The sequence below is a fragment of the Dermacentor silvarum genome, chromosome 8, assembly GCF_013339745.2.
Source record: "Dermacentor silvarum isolate Dsil-2018 chromosome 8, BIME_Dsil_1.4, whole genome shotgun sequence".
Lineage (NCBI taxonomy): Eukaryota > Metazoa > Arthropoda > Arachnida > Ixodida > Ixodidae > Dermacentor > Dermacentor silvarum.
The window spans coordinates 19,561,460-19,577,153 of NC_051161.1; the positions used below are offsets into that span (position 1 = coordinate 19,561,460).

General features: G+C 44.9%; 1 protein-coding gene across 1 annotated transcript; it reads left to right on the top strand.

Annotated features, from left to right (window-relative positions):
* The first annotated feature begins 5,401 nt into the window (after nucleotides 1-5,401).
* Nucleotides 5,402-11,674, top strand: LOC119461980 (lipase member K-like). The gene is made up of 4 exons (XM_037723339.2): nucleotides 5,402-5,420; nucleotides 8,157-8,268; nucleotides 8,910-9,060; nucleotides 11,587-11,674. Exons 1-4 carry the CDS (start codon nucleotides 5,402-5,404, stop codon nucleotides 11,659-11,661), a joined length of 357 nt encoding a protein of 118 aa, XP_037579267.1. The 3' UTR covers nucleotides 11,662-11,674.
* Nucleotides 11,675-15,694: the final 4,020 nt, after the last annotated feature.

Here is a 15,694-nt window from a genome sequence, read left to right on the forward strand (position 1 = left end):
CTCGCATCATCATCTTAAAAATATTGCTCAGCCGGAGCCAGCCCTCGAGATACTGACAGCGCAAAAGGTCTCGGGGAATAGATAGTCAACATAAGAAAGGAACTTCTATAGCACCTTCCTCGAGAGAATAAGGCAGAAAGCCATGCTAAGATCAATGAGGCCCTGAAATGAGTGACCAGTGTGAGCGATACGCCTTTGTCAATTACGGCGAACAGTAATACCGCATAGACTCGTGTAAGGGTCACACTTTCTTTTTTTCACAATTTTGACGAGGTGCGGTCCTTACACGGGACCGAACCTTTTGGTAAAAATGGTACCAGCCCAGCCGGTGACTTGTGCTCACCCCGGCTCTCCAAATTTTCTCCGAATTTCTCTCTTTTATCTCCAAATTTTGGGCTGCCAAGTTGGGGGCGCGGCCCTTACACGGGTGCGGCCCTTACACGAGTCTATATGGTAAATGGCAATAATTTTTCTCACTCTTCGGGCTCACTTTCGTGCCGAAGTGGTGCCTCAATGAACGTATTGGATGGCGTAGTTCTTTGAGGTCGCTCAGTTTGCCGGAAATTGGTGGTCACCGGTAACTTGTTTCAGAGCAGTTATTGAAGGTGAAATAAAACGGAGCCACCTACCACATATTTCTGGGAGAATATTCTTGCGGACTGTGTAGGCCAAGCACAGCGTGATATCTCCAAAGCAGCCACCATGTCACGTATCAAGTGGTGTGAAAAGATGGTCTACAAATGTCCTTCTGAAAAAGGAGAACTTCGTCGGTTTCTCTTTTGCTACAGCCGACATTCAGGTAAAGGTTTAGGGCATCCTGCATGCTTATAAATCTTGTTTGGATACTAAACGTGTGATTTATTTGGCACCTTGCTGCTACATACGAATTCTTTTAAGCGCCAGCTAATGAATAAGAGTATTTACTAAAAATGTTTGATGTTTCCTCTCACAAATATCAAGATGGACGTGTCACCACCTTGAGCCTATACGCACCAGTTGTGTTCCCTTCTTTTCCATTAAAAAAAAACGACTGCAAACATAAGCATGGCGTTCCACCTCACAGGTTTGTCCAGGTGTTTCTGCAACGAGAGCCACTCTTTTACACCCTCGACATTATACAGGGGATTTCATCAGCTTTTCGTTACCGGATGTTAGATTGCGAACTTGGAGCACTTCCCTGCAGCCTCAGCGCTTACAAATTTACATGCAATGAAAGAGAGTTCTGTACAATGCATATTGCTACATGCTGCTACATCACAGTGCAATGCTTGCTGTTGGTCAAAAACAGTGCTTTATGGGAAAGCTCAGCCACCTATATTTTCCAGATGTATAGTGCGCTGTTTCATAGAAATGCTGATTTGTAGTTACAAAAACCTCTTCTAAATAAAAAATATACGAGCTACGGACAATGATGGCAAGCACGTTGAAGTTTTTCTCTGCTGTTTTCATGATCTTGGAAAGTACATCACTGAAAATACTTACCAAAAGCATTTAATTAGTATTCAGTCTGATTTTAGCTTAGTTTGGCAGCCAGGACTCATGAAGGTAACTCGGTTTGTCGCCAAAAATTTCTTTCGAAAGAAATAGCATCGAAACATGAGTAATCTCTAATCGAGATTGTTCCAACGCGACTTAAAACATTGTTTTTTGATGTGATAATGCATTAGGACACAATATTAGCAACAATGCGCCTAGTATTGTGCATCAAAGGCTGTGGGTGATATAGAAACGTTCAGCGGAAACATTTCTTTCTCGTTATTTTTATCATCGGAGAATTGCTGGAGCGACACGACGTGCTGTCCACCTCAGCTTTTTCGACAGCTTGTGATACGAAACAAAAAAAAAAAAAAACGATACGATGATTATGTGATAAGGCACAGCTGTATAACTGTGCGCTTTAAATGGACTTCCGAAAAAACAAAAAACATACTTACCTAAGACATAGCTTCCTCGTTTCCGTATCGCGCACTCTGATAGCCGAAATTTGTCGCGCCACAGTTGCGCGGGTAAGCGCATTTTTCCAGATCCAAAAGTTGCTATGGCTTGTACGGAGAGCTTGCTTCAATGCGCCAATTACGATGAGACCACTGAAGCTGGAAGTTTAAAAGTTAATGCATTTTTGTTAATGAGCGACTAATTACTACGCAGCACCCGTCACCACTTGGTCGCCACAACTGACGGCATGTCTCCGAAGGAACCATTGTCTTATTTCAAATGGCTATATTTAACTATTACTTGGTCTTCGTAGAAAAAAACCGTTATAACTCCTTTCCGCCGTTTCAGGACGAACTAGCGTTTTAAAAGAGGTGAATTCCATGGATAGAAGGCATCTTATTTATTATCAATTAGTATCATTCATCACTCATCAGTATTGTTTATTATCAATAACGTGAGCTTCTTGGTCGCTCTCCTGCCTTCTGAAGAAAACTGGCTCTAAAGGGACGTTCCTCTGTAGACTACTCGGAGATCTGGTCATGTAAAAGTACTCGTTGGAAAAGAGGGTTTCTTCAGAAGCAAAGCATTACACGAAGTGATGATACCTGCATGCTTTTCAGTCTCATCATTCTATGTAATCATCGGTCGCCCTCAACTCTTAGTCCCTTCCCTTGAAACCGACTGTGCCGCTCCAGTGGATTACCGGTTATGTGCTCTGCAAGCTACACGACTTTTTCAGTTTCAATCTGCCTCATACTTAGGTCAAAATAATACCCTACCCGCCATTGATATCATATTCCTACCGTTGCTCCTATTAATGTTACGAAAATCACTTCTGTTTCACTGCTCGTCGCACAGGTCACAATTCATTGCACCGAAAACTATCTTCTCGCAATAGTAAGTGTGACTGTTCAGTACCATAACCAAAGGTTCGGTCGAAAACCGAAAAACACGAATGCTTTCTACATCGAATATACTTTTCGGCTCTTCTTTTATTGTAACAGGTGAAATGACAGCCGTATGCAGTAAGAATTGGCGTACCATGATGTCGTGGATAAATCCTATATCTTCCGTGATCAATGTTCAGGAGCAAAGGGTGGTGTGTATCTTTAGAGCGCGATCGTCTATGCTCGGAGTGGTTGAGGAATACGGCCATTTTCTCGGCGAAATGTTAACAATGGGCAATTGGTCATATCTAGATTTGCAATGTTACTATGCAAAGCAGTAATTTTCTAGGGAACTGAGTTTAACGTGACGCCGTATGACGTCATTGTGTCGCTCAAGGTGTAAAATGAATAAGAGAGACGACCAACCCAGGAAATATAAGCGTATAAGCTGGTGTCGAACGTTATCGCGTCGTGCACACAACGATTGTTTTCGAAACAGTTTCCACTGCACCAGAGTACAATGGACACAAGTTCGTATGTTTCTATCCCGAACAATGTCGTTGCGTGGAAGGTCGCCCAGCATATTCCATGGCGGCAGTGTCAAGAGTGTTCCGCCAAAGCAGCTGCATTTATAAGAGCCCTTTGACATTCAGAAGGTGAGAATTCGATGGTTACCATTTATTCCCTGATTCGATTGCGTTCCACATTCATAAACTTACGTTTAGTCAAGGCAATCTCCATTTAACGCAGTCCATGTCTGTATATGTTCATTATTTTTTTATCGTGGCATGACAAACATTAACAATTTCACAGCGGTAACGGGCGGCTGTTTTTCACCAATCCGATGATTCTGAATATGAGAAAAGAATATGCTGTGAGCATCCTTGTGCTATCGTTGGCCATATTTCGGCTCACGAGCTCTGAAATTGATGAAGACGCCTTAAAAAGCACCGTAAGTTTATGCATGTTCCTTTACAATTTCACACTTTTTAGCAATGAACACTGTAAAAAGTAAACGGCACATGCGTCTTATCTACATCTCTATTACGTCAAGTGTTCAGGCTTGGCCTTGAAAAGTCCAACGCTGATTCACTTTCGCTGTTCTCCCTGGCACCTGGTGGATGCTCCTCCATTAATTACTTAGTTATCACGTGTACTATCAAGAGATGAGCCAAAATGTATAGCACAGATGTTCATTTAAATCTACTTGAGATTCTGGGAACCATCTCGATATCTTGCTATATTTCAATATTTTCTGAGCACGTTTAAAATTGATATAGTATGAATGAAATAAAATGAATACACCTCACGAAATACATTTCTAATGCATTGAAGTAAGGTGAAAAACGATACTTTTAATGTGACAAGATCTCTCTATAGGGGCGTTATAGCTACAGAAGATAAAAGCAACACCTACTTAAAAACGGAACAGGTTCGTGGCTCACACTTGTGAAGCAAATGTTCTTGTCAAGCGTCGATTTGTGCTTCAGTTCGAGTGCATAGCTTTGTTTTCTCCTAACAAAGCATGCTGTGTCACCAAATCGGAAGTTCAAACATTATTCAGTGCTTCAGTTGAAAATTTTGTTCGGTGGGTCATGTGCCAGCACCCCATACCTATTTCTTGAACATTTGTGAAGAATTCTCCTGTTTCAGTCCTGTCATGACAGTGTATTGCGCTACGGATCTATAACTTGCCAGTCTGATTCCATGATCGGACGGCTTACAGTGATGTGGTCTATCACACCATTTTCTGGTAGTCAGCAAGCTAGTGTCTACATTTCCTTAAGCCTAGATTCCGGTTATAAGAACTTTGTGTAGCACATTGTGTTTACACTTTAACACAATGGAACAGCCTATGAGAGAAGAGAGAGAAATCTCTAATTGAAACGCAGATAATTTTTCCGGTGTGTATAAAATCGCCTACATGCTACTCTGCATGGGGGAGGGGTTGTGGAATTGAAATGCCCTAAGAGAGAAAGAGAGAGAGGGCAGAAGAAAAAAAAAGATGTGAGAAAGATGGATTTGGTTTTGATATATGTTTGCTATGTTGCGTACAAAATGAAGCCTATGGTAAATTAGGCTTGGTCAGTCTAATGTATATACAGCGTTTTCTAAAGCTTACCAAGCAAGCCAATATCCCGAAGATAACCAACAAACAACCTTAAAGTATGCCGCTGCGTGGAAGGCAATGTCGCTGCATTGACTGTTACTCTGCTGTGACTGCGCTGTCTGCCTTACAGCATCGCAGCTGAAAGCGCAATATTTGCAGCTTTGAGGTGACAGGGGCCATGGCAGTGGGTCTAACCACTGCACGATGGAAACATTATAGGATTGGGAGGGCCAAAATTAGGACGCCAATATTACGACGCACGACCACATTCATGTTACAGACACAGTTAATCGCCAGCAAGGGATACCCTGTCGAAAAGTATGACATCAGGACCGAAGACTGGTACATTATAACTGTGCACAGAATACCTGCCGGACGCGGAGACATTCTAGGAGGAAACGAAGGAATAAAACCAGTCGTCTTGCTGATGAGCGGATTTGAAGGCTGCAGCGCGGACTTTGTGGTTAACATGCCACACCAGAGCCTCGGTGAGCCTTCCTTGGTACGCGGTTGCGTTCCGTCTCTTCTTCTTGCCTTTCTGGTGTTCTTACTATATTGTTTTCTTTATTTATTGTTACATTTTCTTTACGGAATGCAGGAAAATTGCGATAATAAATTAAATCTGCTTTGAACTTTCAGCAAAGGATAAGCGGCCATTTATAACTGCTGGAACAGATGTCAAAAGGCGTTAATGGCAACAGTTACATGCATGTTGACGGAAATTAAACACTATAGCAGTGCAGCTGTTGGGCCCTGTACTACGGCATAATTATTAAGCTTAACAATAGATAATTAGTGGTATTTAAAATGGTTATTTCAGACATTTTTTATGTAGCAGTTTTGTTTGTACTAAGAGAATTGAATAGAATGAAAGGACAGCTGGCATACCGCGGTGTTGGTGGAGTGTATTTGGAGAAAGGAACCAAAAAAAAAAACCTTCACCGACGATTACGATACTCCCTAATGCGAAATTTTAGCGCAGCTCAAATTTCATGTTCATGACTGGGTGAATGAATGCGTGTCTTCATTTCGTGTTATATAATGGTAGGCGCGGACAATCGGTCTCGTGTGGCACGTTGCAAAAGGAGCGAACTGTGACGCGACTGCCCCGCAAATCTGGAGATCGCGAGAGCCAGCGCGTGTGGGGCCAGCGCGTGGGTGACGCGTGGGCGCGATTCACAGAAGCCGCCGCTGACAAACCTCCCAGATTCCCAGACGACGCGCGCTACTCTGGCGCCATCTCGTAGCTATCGTCGCCGCACTACACTTTTCTTCTCACACTTTCGCCGTACCTTCCTCCGCTTTCCGCCTCATGGTTCCGCTGCACCCTCCTCTCCGCTTTCCTCCTCTCCGCTTTCCTCTTCGCGCCTCTTAGCTCTAGCCACTCTTTTCACCCCCCGCTGCTCACCGCGTTCGCTCTCATCTTTCGGTTTGCTCGTTCGCTCGGTTACACCGAGAACGCCGTCGTTCGCCGCAGGAACGGGTGACTAAGAGCTGCACTCTAAAAGTGCGCCAATGGGCGAAATAGGAACAACCACGACATGGCTGTTGTCTCGGTGGCGGTAGAAGCGAATGTGTTGTAGTGCAGTGATAAGACAGTATATCCTTTTGCCTGATCATGTGAATGGTAAAGAAGAGGCTAACTAAAAGTGAAAATAAGCAGCGCAATCTAAAAAAAAAATCCCATTTTCACCTACCACTGCAAGAACTGCTTCTTTTATGGACCTTTTAGGTGCAATTGCAGAATGTTTTCAATGGAAAATTCCCATTAGGTAGCTGCGCTTGGTTATGAATGGCGTGCTTTAGGTATTCATTTATAAATACTAAACAGCGAGCGCGGTAGAGACAAATATAACTTTTTTTTTCTTTTAGGCACCCCAAAATCACATGTGAGCAATAAATGAGAGAATTAGTAAGATTTTCTACTGAACATTCTAATTATAACATCGGTCTGCAGTAGTCAAAGGAAAACTCAAACAGAAGCGAGGGCCTTCGTTTACTCGCTCAAACCGAGACAGAAACATCATGGAGCAGCCCGATTTTTACGAACTGTCATCTCCACCGGCTGGATCCTACACTGAGGCTACAAATTCCATCGAACTTACCCCGCCGTGATGCAACTTTACTTTGCCGCCTGTGGCTAGGGGTGGCTTTTACGAAAGTGTACTCATTCTTCTGGGCATGTCCGACACACCAATCTGTGACTCGTGCAACTGTGAGGAGACCGTGGAACACGTGTTGTGTTTTTGTCATCTTTATGAGACCGAACGCGACATTCTCCGGAGTGTGTTAAACAAATTAGACAGGAGACCGTTTTCAGAGACAAAGATTCTTGGACCGTGGCCCCACGCGTCGCAGGCTCACAAAGCGACGCGGGCATTGTTAAAATTCATGAAGTCGACTGGCCTCAGTGACCGACTGTGAAGTGTTGGACAACCGCACGTGTTCACACTGCGAGTACTTTCTTCCCTCTCTCTCCTTTCTTTTCATCCCTTCAATCCCCTTCCCCCGGGTAGGGTAGCAAACCGGACGTGCGTCTGGTTGACCTCCCTGCCTTTCCTTTCTTCTTTTTCTCCTCCTCCTCCTCCAAACAGAAGCCGTAGTTTCTGCAAGGGGACATAACTTCTTCAGTTATGCCTAATAAAACAAGTCGTTTTATTGGAATGTTTGCTCTTGGTTGAAAATTCGTTTTTTCGCCCACAATTAAGCAATTCAGCCTTCTATGTTCTTGCAGCGTCAGTAACCAAAATTTACAAATGGAAAACTGTTGCTAGCTAATGCTCAAGGCACGTCCGTTCGCTAACAGTTCTGACAGACAAGACTGGTGCCACTGGCAAAGTTTTGTAAATGTCTTTGTATTCCGGAGCAAAGGTACGTAGAGTGCCAGTAAATGTTTGAACCCTTTTTTGCTATGTCCTGTAGATGGATATTCCAGATGCTTGTTGTGATAAACCGGAAATGTGATGTCTGGGTAGATATCACAATCATCGCGATCATTTTTTTTTTTGAGAGACACCTAGGGTGAACCTGGTCCTGACTCGGATAGCCGTTTCAGAAAATAAAAGTTAATTTCCCTCTCAGACTGACACATTAGCCGTTTACAAGCACACTTACATACACACAATGGCGCGCGTGCGCCCTCACGCACGCATGCCCAGGGAATGTATTTTAATTGCAACACATGTGCACTAAGAGTAAATTATCTTGTTTTGCATTACGTTTAGGTTTCATACTGGCTGACAATGGCTTTGACGTGTGGTTGGGCAACGTCAGAGGCACGAAGTATTCACGTCATGTCTTCCTAAACAAGATATACAGGAAGTTTTGGGATTTCAGGTAACTGTGTATGTAAATAATTTATCTTAGCTTGAATGTTCTAATCCCTGATGGCATCAATCTACAAAAGAACATAAGTCTAGAAACAATTTTTGGGCATGCAAGCAATCTGATCAAGGATCGGGGGTTGTAACATAATTTTATATGCAAATGAGCAGTTGGTTATATTGCGAAAAATAAAAAAGCATCTGATTATACAATATTATCCCTATGCTAGCTTTATCGCACTTATACTAGGAGAGATACCGAAAGAAACGTACAAACTTTAATGACATACATTTATATTAGGGGCCACGCCTGTGATAATGCGGGTAGTGCAACCCCCGTTCAGATCCTTGAAGCTTTCGTAGCATTCTTTTTTTGGTGGCTCCGCAGCACCTACTTAGAAAAATCACTCTGCATTGTCTCTCCATGGTTCCATGAAGATCGCCACGTAAATATTCCATGTCACTGGCACTGTCTGAAATGAACTGGTCTCGAAAAATACCGCACATGATTTGAACTGTCTTTCCGATATTCTCCATCGTAACGATTGATTTTTAACAGCTGCCGTTAAAATATGTCTTGAATGAGGTTTCGCACCAGTTATTGCTATTGACTTCACGTGCCAACTGGTTACGTTGTCCTCACCTCTTCTTCAGCCTTGACGAAATGATTAAGTACGACTTACCAGCGCAAATAGATTGGATACTTCGCCAGACCAAGGAAAACACTCTGCAGTTTGTTGGATGGTCTCAAGGAGGTGGCATTATGTTCGGGTTGCTTGCCGACAAGCCCGAATACAACAAAAAGGTAAGACCTAGACTGACTTTAAATTTCTTTCACGTTTTCTTACAGCTACACGCAACGAAAAATGCCGTTAGCGAGATCCATGGACTCAATTTGCAAGTTTTGAGGTCGCGAGACCTGCTTATGAGGAGTGAGCGTCTTCGCTTTGACAATCAGCTACTTGTCTTACCATTGTAAAGACAGCACACCAGCGCACGGAAGGTTGACAGAAGAGACAGACACAAGTACTGGAACTAGCCTTGTGTCTGTCTCTTCTGTCAACCTTCCGTGCGCTGGTGTGCTGTCTTTACAATGGTAAGACAAGTAGCTGATTGTCAAAGCGAAGACGCTCACTCCTCATAAGCAGGTCTCGCGACAATCAGCTACTTGTCTTACCAGACAGAAGAGACAGACACAGGGCTAGTTCCAGTACTTGTGTCTGTCTCTTCTGTCAACCTTCCGTGCGCTGGTGTGCTGTCTTTACAATGGTAAGACAAGTAGCTGATTGTCAAAGGGCTAGTTCCAGTACTTGTGTCCAGTACTTGTGCCAGTACTTGTTCCAGTACTTGTTCCAGTACTTGTTCCAGTACTTGTTCCAGTACTTGTGCCCTGCGAATTAGTCACACACACCGAGCAGCTGCGCCTAGATCTCGATTTCTCAAAAGCAATTAGTACCTTTGAGGGATGAGTCGTAATTGCAAGCGCCAAATTTTAGCAGCAAACATAATAAACACGAAAGCCGGCCAAGGGCGAGAGCTTCTCACGCACAAAAATCTGCGTTGATTTGGTCCCTCACCGGGAGACATATATGCAAAACATTTTTCAGAGTACATTTTACGGTTCATCTTGAAGTTCTTTCACGTATTATAATTTATTTACTCACCGATTCCCTCTTGGGATTAGTGCTCTGGCCTTTCGAAACTAGAGGTGGGCGAACATTCAAAGTATTGAATGCGAATCAAATAGTAACACTAACTATCCGTATTCCTATTCGCATATACCAAAAGAAACTACTTAGTATTTTCAAATATTCGAAACTAACCAAATGTTTCCAAAGAACTGACTTCTAATGTCTGGTTACTGTTCTCCATCTGCTAAACCAAGTATCGCAAGTAAAACAACAAGTTCTCGAAGCAATGCAGAAACTAAATGGCTAATGCAAAACAGCTTTGTTCTTGGTTTCACAGCGGAAATCCACATGAGAAAGTGTGATTTTTGCTTCAGTTATTGTTTTATCTTTTACTCTACAAGCAGTAACTCTTCCTTACAGAGGGCCCTTTTACATATGTCTCAGGCCACACAAATCCAAGCAGTGTTTTGTATTTTTCCCACCACTTTTTATTTACTTTAGGCAACCACCTATTTTGCGTTTTTCGAGGAGTCCGCTGAACTGGTCTGGTTGGACCTTGTTTAGAGGAAAATCGAACGGTGCAATAAACGGAACTGGTAAGTGAGTCATGTGTCTCGTCTTCACTCCGTTCCATCTTTTGCGCCTGCTCGATTCCCTTCTAAACAAAGCCATTTTCTAAAGCCTGCCATACAGCAGCCATTCGTTTTTGGAAAGCATGATGGCAACCAGGCTCTAAAGATGTTGTGAGGCTATTCGTGCGGTATCCTTTAATGAAAATTTGTGACAATAAATCTGTGATTTATTAGCTATTCACCCAACATAGTACACTACCAAAATTTATCGATTTTGGCCGCTGAAATAGCGGCGCTATTACGCTGTTGTTTTTGTGTTTCGGGGGCTTTCCTTAAAGGCAATTACAAGAAGCTCCATCAATGGTACTTAGTTGCAAACACTTCAGTCGGCCTTTTTCAAATGTGATCTATAACTTTCGTATTGGCTCTTTCTTGGTGAAGCCAATATTTAAAGAGTTAGGCAATTAGTGTATACTAATTAATTGACTTTGCAAAGCAAAACAAAAAATACCGCAAACTAGACCACGCGCTTCTCAACACCCCTAAGTTGGTTTGAGCCTCCTAACACACTGCGTCATTTTTGAAACCTGGTTACTTTTAGCTGGGACACATAGCAAATGTATACACATAGCAGTTTTTTTTTAACTGTGCACAGCAGGTGTCTTTCTCTTTCTTTAACTATCAGAAAGGGCAAGAGGTAAGAAAGTGCGTCTGTGTTGTAAGCAATTTAAGTGTCGCGATGTAATTTCTCGGTGAAGAGTATGCACAGCTTGAGCAGGGCAGGGGTATAATTAATAATTTCAAGGCGAGACATTTATGTACAGCGGTGCACTTTATTAAGGTGATCACTAGGTCAGCCTTGTGCTTTGAAGAAATTTCGAGACTCTTATAAGCCAGGATATTTGCCCGTTTCGCAGCTGCGCAAATGATCGATGTTGCAGCTTGTATTTGTCATATGACGACAAAATGCTACCTTGTAAATTAAGAGGAGCTCTAGGTGATTGGCAGCAAAGCTATCTAAAGTTATGGAATAATTTCTTCAATAAAAGTACAGTGTAACTGCAGCAGCGTATGCATGCACGAGTGATGTGAACTTTCTTTTTTTTTTTTTTGCGCCCACATTGAAAGGTTAAATTCTTCCACGCTATGGCACCGGCGGTTTTCATGGGTCCTCATGACGGCACCAGTAAAAAAACTGATTAAGTTGACAGATCGTACCATGGTAAGTAAGCTCTTCTCCACCGCACCATCATTGGTACCCTAAAACAGAATGCTTAAAAGCCTGCCCCCTACAGCCCATTAGGTTTCCGCATATATATCTTCTTACCGCATGTGTTCATCAGTTAATTGGTCTATTCGTTGGTTCAATAAGAAATTATATGCATCCAACGCACATATTAATCTATGTCAAGAGAAGCTTTCGTGGACACTATAAAAAGTGATCATCTTCGGCAACTCGTCTCACAGCATAGCGATTGCATGTCTATAACCGGCAAATAAGCCAGACGCAGAGCCCCTCGTCACGTCACGCACGTGAAGCACGTGACTTTGAGTCTAACTTTCTCCGGGATCGGCCCATTTTTTCTTGGCGTCATCTCCGGCACAAGCTCAGCACTATGTCTTTAGGACCAGCACATCTTACTCGGCAAGAAAGCGGCCAAGTAGACGCACAAATCCCCTGTAAACGAGGCATAGAAAGCACCACTTTCAGAAAACTTTTACGTTGCGTTTATTTCTTCACTGCGTATTTTCGTAGAGAACAGAGACTACAGCCGGCACATCAGCATGGTGTACAGATGGGGCTACATATAAGTCAAATCGTTAAACGAGTTCCGTCCTGGGTGTAAGCTATATTCGACAACACAGCAGCAGCAGCAGCAGCAGCAGCAGCAGCAGCAGCAGCAGCAGCAGCAGCAGCAGCAGCAGCAGCAGCAGCAGCAGCAGCAGCAGCAGCAGCAGCAGCAGCAGCAGCAGCAGCAGCAGCAGCAGCAGCAGCAGCAGCAGCAGCAGCAGCAGCAGCAGCAGCAGCAGCAGCAGCAGCAGCAGCAGCAGCAGCAGCAGCAGCAGCAGCAGCAGCAGCAGCAGCAGCAGCAGCAGCAGCAGCAGCAGCAGCAGCAGCAGCAGCAGCAGCAGCAGCAGCAGCAGCAGCAGCAGCAGCAGCAGCAGCAGCAGCAGCCAGCAGCAGCAGCAGCAGCAGCAGCAGCAGCAGCAGCAGCAGCAGCAGCAGCAGCAGCAGCAGCAGCAGCAGCAGCAGCAGCAGCAGCAGCAGCAGCAGCAGCAGCAGCAGCAGCAGCAGCAGCAGCAGCAGCAGCAGCAGCAGCAGCAGCAGCAGCAGCAGCAGCAGCAGCAGCAGCAGCAGCAGCAGCAGCAGCAGCAGCAGCAGCAGCAGCAGCAGCAGCAGCAGCAGCAGGCAGCAGCAGCAGCAGCAGCAGCGCAGCAGCAGCAGCAGCAGCAGCAGCCAGCAGCAGCAGCAGCAGCAGCAGCAGCAGCAGCAGCAGCAGCAGCAGCAGCAGCAGCAGCATCAGCAGCAGCAGCAGCAGCAGCAGCAGCAGCAGCAGCAGCAGCAGCAGCAGCAGCAGCAGCAGCAGCAGCAGCAGCAGCAGCAGCAGCAGCAGCAGCAGCAGCAGCAGCAGCAGCAGCAGCAGCAGCAGCAGCAGCAGCAGCAGCAGCAGCAGCAGCAGCAGCAGCAGCAGCAGCAGCAGCAGCAGCAGCAGCAGCAGCAGCAGCAGCAGCAGCAGCAGCAGCAGCAGCAGCAGCAGCAGCAGCAGCAGCAGCAGCAGCAGCAGCAGCAGCACAGCAGCAGCAGCAGCATCAGCAGCAGCAGCAGCAGCAGCAGCAGCAGCAGCAGCAGCAGCAGCAGCAGCAGCAGCAGCAGCAGCAGCAGCAGCAGCAGCAGCAGCAGCAGCAGCAGCAGCAGCAGCAGCAGCAGCAGCAGCAGCAGCAGCAGCAGCAGCAGCAGCAGCAGCAGCAGCAGCAGCAGCAAGCAGCAGCAGCAGCAGCAGCAGCAGCAGGCACAGTCAACTAAGTCCAAGAGTGTTCTTCTAGAACACTTGCCTTTAAAAAAAAAAAGCTAATTTTGCACCAAAGATTATCACACGGTAAATCGTATTCTTTTATCCCAATAAATACTTTTTGAGAAGTAAGTGCCTGTGATAAGTTTTCTCATGAGGTGAGCATACGACATGCTCTCAAAAATTTATATCAAAACTATTAGCGGTAGGCACAGTACACTATAACAGGGGACGGACACCCTTCCATTAAACATTTTGAACACGTGAAGCACGTGAAAATGCTCTTTTAATCGGCTTCCAAAAGCCGAAAAAAGACTCGAAACACGCATACTTTGTTGCTTGGATAGTTTCTTGTCGGCAGTGCGAGCACTTGTGTGTCTTTGCTTTTACAGAAAGTTGCCGAATTCTTCCTTAGGGGAACAATGACCGGACGGAACGACATCTTGTTCAACACAATAAAGTTAACTTCCTGTAGAAGTGTCGAACCGGGCCGCCTCTGCAATGCGAGCTTCCGCATTATTAACGGAGGATATCCCATCGACATGAACAAGGTAACATAAATGTGCAGAAAACATATACAGAAAAGATTATGCGCATGAAGAAAATCACAAAACGCGCATTTATCACAAAATATGCGGTGAAGCGGTGATGTCACAAAAATAGGGACAGAGGTGACAGTATACCTGAAATTTTATGAGCCCAAGCACGGTGAAAGAGTGCACCTATTGGAAAGCCGAAATAAACATCGTGTGTCACCGTGTTCTCCCCCTTCATCACGTCCCTGTGTTCTCGTTTTAGCTACACACAGGTTGATTTTGCTGTTAATGTATTTCGTAGTGTTTTCCGATGTCTCTCGTGGTATCTAAGTTGAGTAATTTCATAGATGACAATCGTAATGTTTCATACTTCGCGTTTTAAAAGTGGCCGGTTGTGGGGCTTTGTACATTCATATAAAACTATTTTCAAAGGCGCCGCGAATGAAAGCCCCGCAAGTGAACGTTACGAGTTCTAACCGCATGAAGAATAGAAAGGTTAGAAGATATTAAACGTCGGCCAATTTATTTTCATACTTTTCTTGTTGAAAAGATTGCTTCAATGGCAGCGAAGTTGTGGCTCGTCAAGTCGCGCTCTACTTGCTGGTATTCGTGTTGCTGGCGTCAGTCTACAGGCTGCAGTCTTTCTAGAGAAAGACAGGTATACGCACAAAAAAATGTGGTATATTTAAATAAAATCAGAAACAGCGTGAGAGATTCGGTGCCATTTCGACATGACATTAATTATAGAGAGAGAGAAAGAGATGGTGAAGAAGGCAGGGAGGTTAACCAGATGTTAGAATCCGGTTTGCTACCCGGCACTGGGGTAGAGAAATAGGGGTTAGAAAAAGGACAGAGAGATAGTGAGAAAGAAAAGAAAGAAAAAAATGCACACGCCGGAAGAGCGTTCCAATCACGATCGTTCCGATAGGCCGGTGGCTCGCAAGAAGCGTAGAAGCGCCTGCACGGCCTTATTCGGTGACGTTAAGTCCAGTCTGTGGTCGAGAATTCTTTCTTCCTACAGAAGCCGATCATCAAATTGGTTGAACGAATTATTAAGAGATTATCTCTGCGCAGTGTACTGCGGGCAGTCGCACAAAATATGTTCACTCGATTCATCATGGCCGCAATGGTCACAGGCTGCGCTGTCGGCCATTCTTATGCGGAACGCATAGGCGTTGGTAAACGAAACGCCCAACCATAATCGGCAACAAAAGGGTTGCGTCTCCTCGGCTAAGCCTTGATGGTACTCGAAGGCTTAGGGTTGGGTCCAGAGAGTATAAGCGAGCATGCCTGAAGTGCGACTCATTCCACTGTGACCTTGTGCGTTGGTGAGCAAGCATGCGGAGCTTCAGTGCAGCGTCAGTCCTAGAAAGTGGTATGGGTCGTTGGTGATCTTCTTTATGAGCTGTCCGGCCAGCTTGATCGACCCGTTCATTGCCGATAATTCCGCAGTGACTTGGAAGCCACTGAAAAGTTATTCCATGCCCTATCTCAGTTAGTTATCCCATGCCCTATCTTGGAGATTGCCTCGGCAATCTCAAAGACCAGCTGCTCGTGCGGTCCGCGGCGTAAAGGTGATAGTAGAGACTGCAGAGCCGCCTTTGAGTCGCAGAAAATCGTCCATTTGTGTGTCACTTGATCACTAATGAAATGAAGCGCGGTACAAAGCACTGCGAGCTCTGCTGCCGT